The sequence below is a fragment of the Gossypium arboreum genome, chromosome 4, assembly GCF_025698485.1.
Source record: "Gossypium arboreum isolate Shixiya-1 chromosome 4, ASM2569848v2, whole genome shotgun sequence".
NCBI lineage: Eukaryota > Viridiplantae > Streptophyta > Magnoliopsida > Malvales > Malvaceae > Gossypium > Gossypium arboreum.
Genome location: NC_069073.1, coordinates 38,308,059 through 38,322,562, shown reverse-complemented (window position 1 = coordinate 38,322,562; position 14,504 = coordinate 38,308,059). Strand labels below are relative to the sequence as shown.

The following is a 14,504-nucleotide window of genomic DNA, read 5'->3' as shown; positions in this document are numbered from 1 at the left end:
ATTACTACTTGTCCCATGTTCAGATTCGGCCATAACGTCTAAGCCAGGTTTTGGGTGTTACATTTAGTGGTATCAAGGCCAGGTTGCAAAACTCAGCTGTGGTTTGGGTTTTAAATTGGGTTTTTAAGAAATGATTTGCAAAATGATCTGAAATATTTTTGATAAATCGTGGTACACCGAACCTCCAGTGCCGATCCTGTAAGTTTCTGAAACTCTGTTTAGAATTGTCTGATATCATGCTTAGAATATACTGTTTTGGATCTGTTTGGAATACTGATGTACGCTATGAATCTACTGTAGGTACTTTACTTTATTGAAACACTCTAGGTGGTGTAGACTGAAAACCGTAGTAAACTATGACTTGGGATAACAAACTCTGAATAATCTGATAACTTTACTGCATAAAATATTTGTTAAGAAATATAAAAATTATAAACTGATTTGCATAAAATTTTTAATACAGATTAATTCAAAACTACGATGAGCTCACGTGGTACTCATGGACAGGGTACTAAAGGCCGTGGTAGGGGCCGTAGAGGGGCTCAAGCTGAGGCCTTCGTATTTGATACGATTCTGAATCTGGACATTAGTGAGACGCCGGTGTCCCCTGTTACTGAGACTGGATCTGGGACAGGGTCTCATGATCATGCAACTGGGGACGACGCATTGTCCCAAGCCATGTTACTGATTCTGGAGAGGGTCGTTGGGCCCAACGCTAGCTCAGGGGGCCGTGGATCGGTTACAAAATGACTCCGGTCCAATAGGGCTGAGGTATTTAAGAGCATCACTGGAGTTGCTCCTAATGTGGCCTAGTACTGGATGGAGGCCACGGAATGCATTATGGACGATTTGGATTTTTCTATTGAGCAGAAGCTTAAGAGGGCTGTTTCCTTGCTTCGTGATGAAGCGTATCAGTGGCAGTTGACGGTTAAGGAGGGCACCCAGCCCGACCGGTTGACATGGGATCTGTTTAAGACGACTTTCTAGAGCAAGTATATGGGAGCTAGCTATATCGACGCTAGGAGGCGTGAGTTCCTGAATCTTACTCAAAGAGATCGTTCAGTGGTTGAGTATGAGGTCAAGTTTCTGAGGCTGAGCCATTATGCATGAGGTATGGTGGCGACCGAGTATGAGCATTGTATCCATTTTGAGGATGACCTCAGGGATAACTTGAGGGTGGTGATAGCTCCATAGAGGGAGCGTGAGTTTGTTGTATTGGTCGAGAAGGCCAAGATTGCTGAGAAAGTAAAACGCGCTGAGCGTCAAAACCGTGACAGAGGGAAGGCTAAGAGAGATGCGGAGCCTTCAAATTCTGGGATGAGGCCTAGGAAAAATGCCAGGTTTGATGGGCCCGTGAGAGTTAGATCTACCGTTGCACCTACTGGGGTGGCAATTTGTCAGCTCTGTAACAGATGCCATCCGGGCGAGTGTTGGAAGCCTACTGGAGCCTGTCTTAAATGTGGATCGACTGAGCACCGTGTTAAGGATTGTCCATTGAGGACTAATCAGATGCAAGCTCCGACTACTGAGACGGCACGGTCGTCGAGGGTAGTTCAGCAGCCACTTAGGGGCTGAGGTCAGGATAGGGGTGGTAACGGCATGGGCCGAGGACAGAGAGCATCGGGCAGAGGTGCTGGATCGACTGAGGTGGGGTAGCCTGCATTGGTTTATACTGCATGTTGTCGTGAGGACTGAGATGTTCCGGACATCATCATAGGTACGTTCTTAATTTTTAATGTACCTTACTTTGCATTGGTAGATATAGGCTCTACACATTCTTACGTAGCTAGTGCGGTGTCTGAGACTTTGGGGTTACCGTTTGAGAGCACTTCTAGTGAAATAACAGTGGTGAGTTTGTTGGGGCAGTCTGCTGGAGTTAATAAACTGTTTAGAGATGTACCATTAGAGGCCCAAGGGACTGTATTTCTGGCTGATCTGATGGAGCTTCCATTTGAGGAGTTTGACCTGATTTTGGGTATGGACTGGTTAGTCAAACACCGAGTGAGTCTGGATTGTGCTACAAAGAGGATTGTTTTGAGAACCAAGAAGGATATTGAGATAGTTGTGATTGGGGAACAATGAGATTATCTGATTAATGTGATATCGACATTAGTGGCAAAAACGTTAGTAAGGAAGGGGTGCGATGCATATTTGGCTTATATCAGTGTTGCTGATTCTGGAGACTCTTCGGTTAAGGACATTCGAGCGGTAAGAGATTTTTTTGATGTTTTCCTAGAGGAACTATTGGGATTACCTCTGAATCGTGAGGTAGAATTTGGGATTGAGTTTTTTTCGGGTACAGCTCCGGTGTCTATCGCCCCTTATCGAATGGCATCGAAAGAGCTGACTGAACTTAAAGCTCAGATTCAGGTGTTGTAGGATCGGAGGTTCACCCATCCCAGTGTGTCTCCATGGGGAGCAGCTGTTCTATTCGTAAAGAAGAAGGACGATACAATGAGGATGTGTATCGATTACCGTCATTTGAAGAAGTTAACGATCAAGAATAAGTACCCACTTCCGAGGATAGACGACCTGTTCGATCAGTTCAGAGGGGCTTTAGTGTTTTCTAAGATTGATCTGCAATCTGGTTATCATCAGTTGAGGGTAAAGGAGGTCGACGTGTATAAGACGGCATTTAAGACTCGTTATGGACATTACGTGTTCCTAGTTATGCCTTTTGGGTTGACTAATGCACCAGCTGCATTCATGGACTTGATGAACCATGTATTTCATCCTTACTTGGATCAGTTCGTGGTGGTTTTCATCAATAACATTCTGGTGTACTCTAAGACAGAGCATCAGCATGATGAGCATTTAAGAGTGGTTCTACAGATTCTTCGTGAGAAAGAGTTGTATGCGAAGTTCAACAAGTGTGATTTCTGGCTTCGAGAAATGACATTTCTGGGTCATTGAGCTTCTACTGAGAGGATTCGTATGGATCTTTGTAAGATTGAGGCTGTGTTAAGTTGGAAACAGCAGAAGAATGTGTCAAAAATCTGCAGTTTTCTAGGGCTGGCAGGATATTATCGTCGCTTCATAGAGGGGTTCTCTTTGATTACTGCACCGATGACTAAGTTATTGCGTAAAGGAGTTCCTTTTGTGTGGACTGATGCACAGTAGGAGAGCTTTGAGAAGCTTAAGACCGTGTTAACTCAGGCACCTGTTCTGATCCAGCCTGAACCTGGTAAGAATTTCATAGTATACAGTGATGCGTCGTATGTGGGTCTGGGTTGTATCCTGATGCAAGATGGTAAGGTTGTTGCGTATGTGTCTCATCAGCTCAAGACTTATGAGGATAATTATCTGACGTATGATTTGGAGCTAGTTGCAATAGTCTTTGCTCTTAAGATCTGGAGGCATTATCTGTATGGTGAGAAGTGTACCATCCTTAAGTATCTCCTCACCCAGAAGGAGTTAAACCTTAGGCAGGGTCGATAAGTAGAACTGCTTAAGGATTATGACTACAGTATTGAGTACCATCCTGGTAAGGCCAATGTGGTGGCCGACGTGTTAAATCATAGGTCTGTGACTGATTTGAGAGCGATGTTCACTCGACTAAGTCTTTTTGACAATGAGAGTTTGTTGGCAGAACTTCAGGTTAGACCGACATGGATTGATGGGATCAGAGATAAACAGAAGGGGGATAAGTCTATGGAGTTGCGTTTTCGTCAAGTAGAGGATGGTGTTACGACTGATTTTGGAATTAATAATGATGGGGTATTGTGTTTCTGAGGACGAATCTGTGTACTGAAGGATGAATATTTGAGGCAGTCGATTCTAAGGGAGGCGCATAGTAGTCTATATACTATGCATCCCGGTGGGAACAAGATGCACCGAGATCTTCAGGAGTTGTACTAGTGGCCAGGCTTGAAACGTGAGGTTACCGACTTTGTTGCTCGCTGTTTGACCTTTTAGCAGGTTAAGGCTGAGCATCAGTTACCTTCGGGGTTTACTGCAGCCAGTTAAGATACCGATATGGAAATGAGAGCGAGTAACGGTGGACTTCGTTAGTGGATTGCCCCTAACACCCACTAAGAAGGACTCTATTTGGGTTATCGTGGACCGATTGACTAAGACTGCACATTTCATCCCTGTGAGGACAGACTTCTCCGTATAAAAGTTGGCAAAACTCTACATTTCAGAGATTATGAGGCTATATGGGGTACCTGTCTCGATTATTTTTGATAGGGATCCTTGTTTTACGTCTCGATTCTGGCAGAAGCTTCATGAGGCTTTGGGATCAAGATTAGATTTCAATACTACTTTCCATCTGTAGACAGATGGTCAATTAGAGAGGGTGATTAAGATATTAGAGGATATGTTGAGGAGTTGTGTGATTGACTTATGAGGTAGTTGGGAGGAGTACTTACCTCTAGCTGAGTTCGCTTACAACAACAGCTATTAGTCTAGTATATAGATGGCACCTTACGAGGCGTTGTACGGTCATAAGTGTCGCACTCCTTTATGTTGGACTGAGTTGGGTGAGCGAGTGTTCTGGGTTTGGAGTTGGTATCAATGACTGAAGATAAAGTCCGCTTGATTCGAGATCGTCTGAAAGTGGCTTCTGATAGACAGAAGTCCTACGCTGATTTGAAGAGGAAGGACATCGAGTATTCTGTAGGGGCTATGGTTTTTCTTAAGGTTCGCTATGGAAGAAAGTTCTGAGGTTCGGTCTTAAGAGCAAGCTGAGCCCTCAGTTTATTGGGCCATACCGGATTCTAAAGTGAGTGGGGCTGATCGTATATCAGTTGGAGCTACCTTCAGAGTTAGAGCGCATGCATGATGTGTTCCACATCTCAATGCTGAGACGCTACCGCTCTAATCCCACGTATATTGTGTCTGTGGAAGAGATTAAGGTTAGACCATATCTAACATTCGAGGAGGAACCGGTTCAGATCCTAGATCGTGACGTTAAGGTTCTGTATAAGAAATCTATCCCTTTAGTGAAGGTGTTGTGGCGGAATCATAGTACTGAGGAGGCCACTTGAGAGTGGAGGATTCGATGCGTCAACAATATCCTCACCTTTTCTGATCAGGTAAAATTTCGAGGATGAAATTTTCTTTAAGGGGGGTAGAGCTGTAACGCCCCCAAATCTCATATATTTACTTTTGTTTTCTGTGACATAAATATCTATCTATTTCAGTGGTTAAATGTTCTGAGTGTGTGCGAGAGGTTCCAAGTTCAAGCCTTGCATTTGGAAAATTCTGGTATTTTTACGAATAAGGCCTTACTCTGGTTCAGTACACTTAAGTTTAAATGTAACTAAAATTATATCAGAATGGGTCTGCTGGTTTGGTGGTTAAGTGGTGTGTTAATATGTTAGAGGTCTAGAGTTCGAGTCCCTGCATGGGCAGGGGAGTTTCTATTTTTACTCGGTTGTGCAAAGGAATTTTAGTGATTTTCAAATACTGAAGAAGTTGAGTTTGAGTAGGTAGTGGGTAGTTGGGGGGAAATCTGATAGAATCCTATTCTTGTTTTTCTCCTTTTTTTCCTAGAAGCTTTCTTTTCTTTTCTTTTCCTTTCTCTGCCATTTCCTCTTCCCTAACTTGTTGTCGTTTTTGTTATTTTCTTGTTTCGATCCTTCTTCAACTTTTTCCTGCGCATCGTGTTCGATGGGTTTTCGGTACTATTTGAAGGTTTTAATCGGGTTTCCTGTGTGTGATTGCTGGTTATCATTTTCATCGCGGTAAGTTTCTCGAATCATTGTTGGCTTAGTTAATTAGGTTTACAGTTGGGAGTCTTGATTAGATGTTGAAGTAAGGGAACTAACTGAGTGATATATTGGTCTAATATAGGTTCTGGAGTGCTTGGGGATCGTTTAAGCATCGAATCGTAACAGGTGTGTACTCTGATTTCACAGAAAACGAGTTTTAGGGAAAGCCAAAAAGCGTTCTGTCAATACCACACGGGCATGTGGTCGCCCGTGTGGTAGGCCGTGTGTCAGTACATGGGTGTGTGGTGGACAAACCAGGCCGTGTGCACACGATACGGGCGCGATGGACACGGCCGTGTAAGGGCTGGTAGGTTATGTGCGAGACACAGGCTCGGTCAATTGTGCCGTGTGGTCCACACGGGCGTGTAGGCCCACACAGGTGAACCACACGGGCATGTGGGAAATTTTTCCAGGCGGTGTGATCCACACGGTCAAGGCCAATTTGGGTCGTGTGGGCCACACGAGCGTGTGGACCCACATCGGTAGGCCACATAGGCGTATGAGCCCATTTTTCTGAAATATACCGTAAGGTTACACTGGTCGCCCAAGACAACTGTGACTTGTTGTAGGGTCGATAAGCAGTACTTAGACCCCTATTCTGTGATATGATTTTGTGATGCATGTATATGTATATGTTTTGATCTGATTACGAGTATATGATTGTTAATCTACACTATAGCCTACCATTCTTGTATGATGCATTGCATTGGGGTGGGTTTGATGAAGTGAAGGAAGAACTGAAGGGCTTCATAAGCCCGTTATTTGGCAGCTAAGCTGCATATTTATGATATGTGCTACATTACGGTACACTATGGTGTGTAGGGTTGGATGGGTTGATTTTATCCCCATGTTTGGTGTGTAGAGATGGGTGGGTCGATTTTATCCCCACATGGTGTGTTGGGTTGGACGGAGTTGGTGTGCAGGGTTGGTGGGCATGTTTCTGATATTTTGATCTGATATGCACGTTATATCTGTGAAGGGCTAAAGCCTTAAGTCTGGATCTGATTCTGTTTCTGGATGGGCCAAAGGCCTTACTAATTCTATAAAGGGAACAGGCTTAGATTATGGTTGTATTCTGCTATTTTATTATGCATGCTGAACTGTGGGGATGTACACACTGAGTTTGCGAAAGCTCGCCCTTTATTTGTTTATCTGTTTAAGTAATCCCAACAGTAGGCGGATCGGTGCTGTGGAAGACTCGACGGTGACCACAACCACACATGTTTTGGTTTATGAACTTTCGACTATTGCTTAATCATTATTTTTGAGAATTTTGATGTAATTTTGGACTTGGACTTTTGGTTTTAATCTGGGTTTTTGAACTATGATTTTGGAATATGAATTGTAACGCCAAAGCATGTTTTTAAATAACTAAGGTTTTCGTAAGTAATACGGTAACAAGAAGTATTCGGATTTTAAAGCTTCCGCGAGTTAAGAAATGTTTGCAAGCCAATTAATAAACTTGTGGTTTCTTTCGAACTGAGTAGCAGATAATATTTGGAATGATTTTTATGTGTTGAAAGGCTTGCCAAAACACTCTCATGTGGCATTGCCGAATTCGGTCATAACGTCTAGGCCGGGTTTGGGGTGTTACCGAAATTCTTCAGCCTCATCATCATCCGATCTACCCTGAAATTTTTCAAGCCCACACTTTCTAAGTTTTTTTATCGGAGTACGCTTACTGGATTCAATCACAAGAGGAGGTAGAGGTGCAACTTGAGCCTCTACAGACGGTACAGTAGGGGAAGGAGGCTGTTGAGACAAGTTTCTTTCTTGCATAAATTCACTAAACCATTGATTCATAAACCCAAAGAACATATTTTTAAGTTCTTGCTACTGAGCCAGATGACTACTTGTCCCATGTTCAGATGTCTGTACTCTACTATTAGCCTCATCATGTTCTGCATCTTCAGATTTATCCGACATGTTTAAAATCTATAAGAAAAAAAAGGGTTAGATCGGATCATACACATCACACTATCATAGATTTATATAGCATGTATTTCTAAACACATTACACACTACATTCGTTTTGAGAATCGGCTAAACCAAAGCTCTGATACTGATAAATGTAACGCACATAACCCTTATCTGTTGCCAGAATAAGGTTACGAAGCATTATCAGAAACCAATCATAAAATACTTATATTGTCCCTTGTATGAGCCCTTGAGGCCCAATATCGATTTTAGAAGTGAATCTGGACTAAATCTAAAACTCAGAGAATTTTTCGCAAAATCTTAAAATTTTCTTAAGAGGAAGGGACACATGCACATGTGGTTTACATGGCCAGGGGACACGCCCGTGTGTTAGGCTGTGTGGGCATTCTATGTGAGACACACGGTCGTGTCCCAACCCGTGTCCTTACCTATGTAACTCTTTGACTTGGGTCACACGGCCAACAACATGCCCATATGATAGGCTATGTGCAAGGTACATGGGTTACACGGCCAAGCATTCTGTTTTGAAATTTTAAGGTGCAGGGATACATTACTAGACCACATGCCCATGTGCCATGCCGTGTGTCACACACGGCTGAGACAGACGCCCGTGTCTCTGCCAGTGTGGACGAAAATTGGCCATTTTAAGGCCACTTTTCTCACCTAATTTTGGTATCAACCGAGGCACAACCATTTCCATACACACATATCACAATAATACCTTCCGTTTAAGCCAAAAATCAAGCTTCATATCTAACATATCATCACATATATTCAATATCTAAACTTACCAAGTTATTCATGTATACATATTTGTATATTTAACTAAATTTTCTAACTACAACCATACCTTAATATGCCTTTTAATTAACTATCATTAAATCATTTTAAACTCACCTCATGCATGATTAGTCCATACATATATAAGCTAATTAGAAACATAAACAAAGTGTAACTCTTAATATTTAAACAAACCAAATTTGCTTAAAACCATTCCAATCCCTATACATGCCATATAAACCATAGTATGTATAACAAAATCTACTGGAGCAAGTTGGATAGTGTGATCCGATCTCCCAGCTTCTCAAAAGTCTACAAAGAACATTAAACAACACAAGTAAGCTTAAAAAAGCTTAGTAAGGTCGTTAGCTTTAAACATAAATCTTAATGAACATACTATAACAAATTATTCAAATAAATAATTCAATATACAATTCCTGCTAAACACAACTTCAATAGATGAATTCACTTATTTCAGGTTATTATCAATAATAACTTTAAATATTCAATCATTAATTCCAAATATCACTTACCCACTTTTGTCAAGTCGAAGAACGTCTTACGAATATGAGTACATCATATAGGAAAGCCCGAAGGCTGCACAGAAGCACATAAGTGCTAAACGAAAACCCGTGAGGGTTGAACGGAAGCTCATAAGAGCTGAACGAAAACACATAAGGGTTGAACTAAAGCTCAAAAGAGCTAAACTGAAATCCATTAGGGTTAATCGGAAACTCATATGAGTTAACTGAAGCTCATAAAAACTAAACATAAATTAAACACGAAAGTTCGTAACAAATGTTGAGCCTCGATTTACTTGGGTAAATTATCGTCAATTCGTCCTTTGCCATATAACGATTGTACTCAATCCCGCGTTCCACTTTAGCCGAATGATTATTTCAATTCACAATTTAATAATATTTCATTTTTTTCAAAAATATACTAAATAAATAATATCGTTCATCAATTCAATATAATTAATAAACTTTAACCATACAAACTTACCTGATTTAAGTTGCAAGATGTGTAGAAGTTCTAGGACTATTTTACTATTTTCTCTTTTCACATTTGTCTACGGGCTCTTGATCTAAAATGTAAAATTATTCATTCATTAGCATATATTTCAGTTTAAATTTACTTCACAATTAATACCACTTAATTTTCAAAATTAAACAATTACCCCCAACTTTCACAGCTTTTGCATTTTAGTCCTCACTAATTATTCTATCAATTGAACTAATTTTCTCAATTGACAATTTATCTAATTATTCTAAGATATCATATAGCCTTTGATAAATAAAATTTATTAACAAACCCTAATATCTAACATTTTTCACAATTTGGTCCTAAAATAAATTTTCTATTGAAATCACTTGATAAAATCATCATATAAATAAATTAAACTCCAAATCCATGTTAATTCATCACAAACATCCAACACTCATCAATGGTAACTTTCAAAATTACTCATAAAATCAAATACTAAGGAAATAGATAATTGGACCTAATTGTAAAAGTCTTAAAACCATAAAAATTCCAAGAACAAAGCAAGCATTGAACTCACATGATGTAAAAATATGAAAAAACAGCTTTTGGAGACTCTTCTATGGTGTTTTTGGTTGAAGATTGATGAAGAAATGTCTAGATTTTTAATTCATTCATTGTTTTAATTCCCAAATGACCATTTTGCCATTAATTCATCAAATTTCAAGAATTTTCTCTGCACATGCTGTTTCAGCCTTCTAATAAGTGTTTAATTGCCTTTTTTTATCCTCTCTCATTTACTACTTGAACCAATTAATCACTAATTCTTTAATTTTCAAGTTTTGCACCTTTTTCAATTTAGTCCTTTTTATTTAATTAACTAACTAAACGTTAAAATTTTCTAATAAAACTTTAATACCAACTCAATGACACTCCGTAAATATTTATAAAAAAAATTTACGGCTCAGTTTATGAAATTGAAGTCTCGATACCTCGTTTTCGAAACCACTTAACCTAATAAATTCTTCTAAAATACAATTCACTAATTCAGAAGTCTTCCTAAAATCATATTTGGCTCTTAAACACTAAATAATAAAATATACAAGCTCACTTGTCGATTTTGGTGGTCTCAAACCACTGTTTTCGACACCTCTTAAAATTGGCATGTTACATCAACTTCACTACGCAACTAAAGGGTCTCGGTTTCCCTGAAGAGTACCTACCAAAATGGTATACCTAATTAAACTCATACATCAACAGAAACTAAGGTAAAAATCAAAACCCCATCAACACCTCGACAACCCTTACCTACGAAGCAGCATGACAGAGACTAGAAGTTAAAACACTGTAAGTTGAAAGGAGAATTCTGACAATAATAAAAAAAGAAAACGAAAGTTCGAGAATGGGAAAAGAAAAAAAAATAGAAAAAATGTCAGAGGAGGAAATTTTTTTTGAAAGAGCAAATAAAAATTAAAGAAAATTAAAAATATGCTAACATATCCCTAATTTTCCTCCAACACCCCACTAATCCGCTAACTTTCAACTCCCCTAAAATTCTAACTCCACCAAAGCTCTCTCAGACAACTGGAGCAAAAATTAATATTCACGCTTGCACGAGAATTCGAACACAAGACCTCCAATAAGCTAACTCCTTACCACTCGAACCAGCAGGCTCATTCTGATATAAGTTTATAAATAATATAACACAAGCCTACCCACTAGGCATAAGGCTAGGATCAAGAAAATAACAAAATTTGGTAAAAGTGGGACTTGAACCCAAGACCTCATACAGACACCCAAAACCTTAACCATTGAAACAGATACACATTTGTATTTGGATTTACAGAAACAAAAATAAATTATTCAGGGCATTACAACTGTGCTATGTTGTGCGAGCTCTGCTTAATTGTGTGCCCTATTATACTGAATATTGTGAATGTGTTAAAAGAGATATGTTTGCATTGTGACTTCACCATTGAATATAGTTGGTATGCCATAGGATTGTGAGTACTCACCCTTTTTATTGTGATGGGCATTGTGGCTCGGAGATGTTTTGGAGAGATAAGGGAATGTCGAGCATAGCTCCATTCACCGTAGATAACGTGGTGTGTTTGGAGAGTGTGAACATACTTGCTAAACTTACATGGAGATAGCGTAGGACTTTATGAGTCATGTGGTGTGTTTTGAAGATCTGTTTATCCAATGTGTGGTGATAGAGTCCGCTTATAGGTGTCCCATATGGGTTTCATAATCACAAAAATTCCAATTTATCATTATTTGAAATATATGAGTTATGATGGAGTATAAACTATTATTTTGTATGAATTGTTATGTGTTATGAACTACTAATTGGAATGAATTTTCATTTGGTATGTATTGTTATTTCATATGAATAGATGTTTTATGCGAATTGATAATTTATATCATTTGACCATTTTATGTGAATTACTTATTATATGTACACTGCTTATTTTATGAGAACTGTTGTGTACTGCTTATGTTATGAGAACTGTTGTGTTGTGTGAGTTACTATTTTATGTAGACTACAATAATATGTGAACTGTTATATTTTGTCACCCTTTAAACTAACTGATGTGTTTATTTGTAGTGTCTTTAAACACACATTGAGCTTTCATAAGCTCACCCACTCTATTATAATATTGCAATGACTTAGCTTCTGAAGAGGTGTGGAAGTGAGTCATCCATGTGATCCAAATCGAGGCTATACCTGAGTATGTCATTGTGTTCCCAAACCCAATGAGGAAGGCTATATGGGACCAAATTATGAGATTTAGAATTAGACTTAGTTATAATTGTCGGGTTGTAATTGGACACTATAGATTATTTAATTGTTTTAATTTGGAACTTTTATTATTGCGTTAGATAGATGATTGAATAATGGATTATGATAATTTGATAATTGGTTTGAATAATTGCTCGACTAACTTGTAAGCGTAGGTTGAAGAGTTCCTAGTCATTGAGGTAAGCCTTAGATATTTTATGTGTGATTTGGATACAAACATGTGTTTGGTAGGCATGAGATATAACACAAAATTTGGTCAAGTCATGCAAACTGTTAAATGCCTACTAACTAATTGATTAATAACATTAGGAGGTTGTTGATAAACTGCAATTTATACATATTTTTATCCCATGCTTAGCACATTTATGGATGATTTATCCTTAGATTTGGTGAACTCGATGCTCCTAATCCTTTAAATTCATGTTTTATACTTAGGTGAACATAGGAGAGTAAAAAGAGCGAGAAACGGGCCGAAAACGGAGAAAATGGACCAACATGTGAAATCAACACGGCCTGGACTTCTGTACACGGACAGACCGCATGCCCGTGTCCATTCAATAGACTTGAACACGGTTTGAAGCAATCGAACACGGGCGTGTCACACGGGCTTGTCCCTGTCGAGCCCAAGTTTAGTCCTATTCAGAAAAAGGCCACTCTTGAGGGCTTTTAGGCATTCTAAAGCCTATTTAAACACACTAGAGGAGGATTAGAGGGGACACACGCAGTAGGAGGCAAGGAATTACTCAAAGAAAGCCGATTGATCCATCTCAGAAGCCGGATTCACCTTCAAGACTGAAGATCTCCCTTCAATTCCCTTCAAGAGTTCTTCGATTTTCTTTATGTTTTGTTATCATTATTCTTTTGAGATGTTTTCTTTCATAAATATGAACTAAACCCCTAAATACCTAAGGGGAATGAAACCTAAGACGGATCTTGTTATTATTATCTGAATTGTATGATAAATATTTGATTTGTTCTTAATTATGAGTTCTTAATTCTTGCTTTAATATTCCAGGATATTGATTCAAGTATCGATGTGCTTATTCAGAAGAGCAAAAGTCACTGTCTAAGAGTAGATCTAACAAAATTAAGCGGAGTTGATTGCACGCCTAGAGATAGGGTGACATAATTTTACCGGATTAGGGTGAAACCTAATAAGAGAATCCATAGATCGAGTTAATGCAACACTAGGGGTTTTAATTAGAAAGAGATTTCAATTAATCAACCTAGGGTTAGATGTTGTTGGTCTCAAGAGAGATAATAATATAACTTAGGGATTTCTACGGATCAAGTCAAGTGAATAAATCGTTTGATTCAGAGTTAATAACAAGTGAACTCTAGGTGGATTTTTCCCTTAGGTATTGTCCAAATCATTCAGTTTTCCCAAAAGTTATTTCCCCAATTTACTTCTTGTGCATTCTTAGTTTAGTAATTAGTTTAGATAAAATAAACCCCTTTATTTTTAGGCTAGATAATAAAAATAAAGTTAATACTAGTACTTTTAGTTCCTTTGGGTTCGACATCCCGGTCTTGCCATAAGCTATACTACTGTTTGATAAGGTGTGCTTGCCTTTGTCATGATAATAGTTAGTTTTTGAGAATGGACATTCATAAATTATAAAACTTATCACGATTCACATCACATCAGTTGTGCGATATGCTTTACTAAATTTTCCAAAATAAGGCTTATACGTTTAGTCCTATAATGCAATTGTTAAACTTTAGGAAATGGAGTTTTTCCCAACATATTACTATATATTACATTTTATATTTATTTACATTTTTAAACTAAACGGTTGTAACACCTTTAACCCATATCCATCATTGAAATAGGGTTATGGAGCATTACCGTACAAATGGAACATTAATTTTTTCATTTTATACATCAATGCAAACATAATTTAGTTACATTCAATCATATGCATAGCGTCCTTTAATCGAGCCCTCGAGGCCCTAGAATTACTTTAGAATCAATCTGGGAATAAATTAGAAATGCTTGGAAAGTTTAAGAAAAAGTTAGAAAATTTGGACTGCAGGGGTCACACGTCCGTGTAACTCACACGGCTGAGACACACGCCTGTGTCTCAGGCCGTGCAACAATCGAAATAGGGACACACAGTCGTGTCATCACCCGTTTAACTCTCTGAGTAAGGTTACACAGCTATGTCACACGCCCGTGTTTCAGGTAGTGTAACTCTTGTAATAGCCCTACACACCCATGTGCTAGGCTGTGTGCTACCTGACTTACATGCAATGAAACCTATGGGGGACACACAGCTAAGTCA

At 38.9% G+C, this 14,504-nt stretch overlaps 2 protein-coding genes across 2 annotated transcripts; both read left to right on the top strand.

The window, feature by feature from the left end:
* Positions 1-1,599: 1,599 nt before the first annotated feature.
* LOC108459212 (uncharacterized) lies at positions 1,600-2,379 on the top strand. Its single transcript, XM_017758564.1, has 3 exons — positions 1,600-1,630; positions 1,760-1,985; positions 2,166-2,379. The coding sequence occupies exons 1-3, from the start codon at positions 1,600-1,602 to the stop codon at positions 2,377-2,379; spliced, it is 471 nt and encodes a 156-aa protein (XP_017614053.1).
* Positions 2,380-4,515: 2,136 nt separating this feature from the next.
* LOC108459214 (uncharacterized) lies at positions 4,516-4,988 on the top strand. The gene is made up of 2 exons (XM_017758566.1): positions 4,516-4,641; positions 4,749-4,988. Exons 1-2 carry the CDS (start codon positions 4,516-4,518, stop codon positions 4,986-4,988), a joined length of 366 nt encoding a protein of 121 aa, XP_017614055.1.
* The last annotated feature ends 9,516 nt before the right edge of the window (positions 4,989-14,504 follow it).

Excerpts from the sequence above, each read along its gene's own strand:
- LOC108459214 (XM_017758566.1), top strand. The coding sequence starts at position 4,516 with ATGACTGAAGATAAAGTCCGCTTGATTCGAGATCGTCTGAAAGTGGCT. Across the intron at positions 4,642-4,748 it reads GGGCTATGGTTTTTCTTAAG|TTGGAGCTACCTTCAGAGTT; the intron begins GTTCGCTATGGA and ends ATCGTATATCAG.
- LOC108459212 (XM_017758564.1), top strand. The coding sequence starts at position 1,600 with ATGGGCCGAGGACAGAGAGCATCGGGCAGAG. Across the intron at positions 1,631-1,759 it reads ACAGAGAGCATCGGGCAGAG|ATATAGGCTCTACACATTCT; the intron begins GTGCTGGATCGA and ends TTGCATTGGTAG. Across the intron at positions 1,986-2,165 it reads CTGATTTTGGGTATGGACTG|TGTTGCTGATTCTGGAGACT; the intron begins GTTAGTCAAACA and ends GGCTTATATCAG.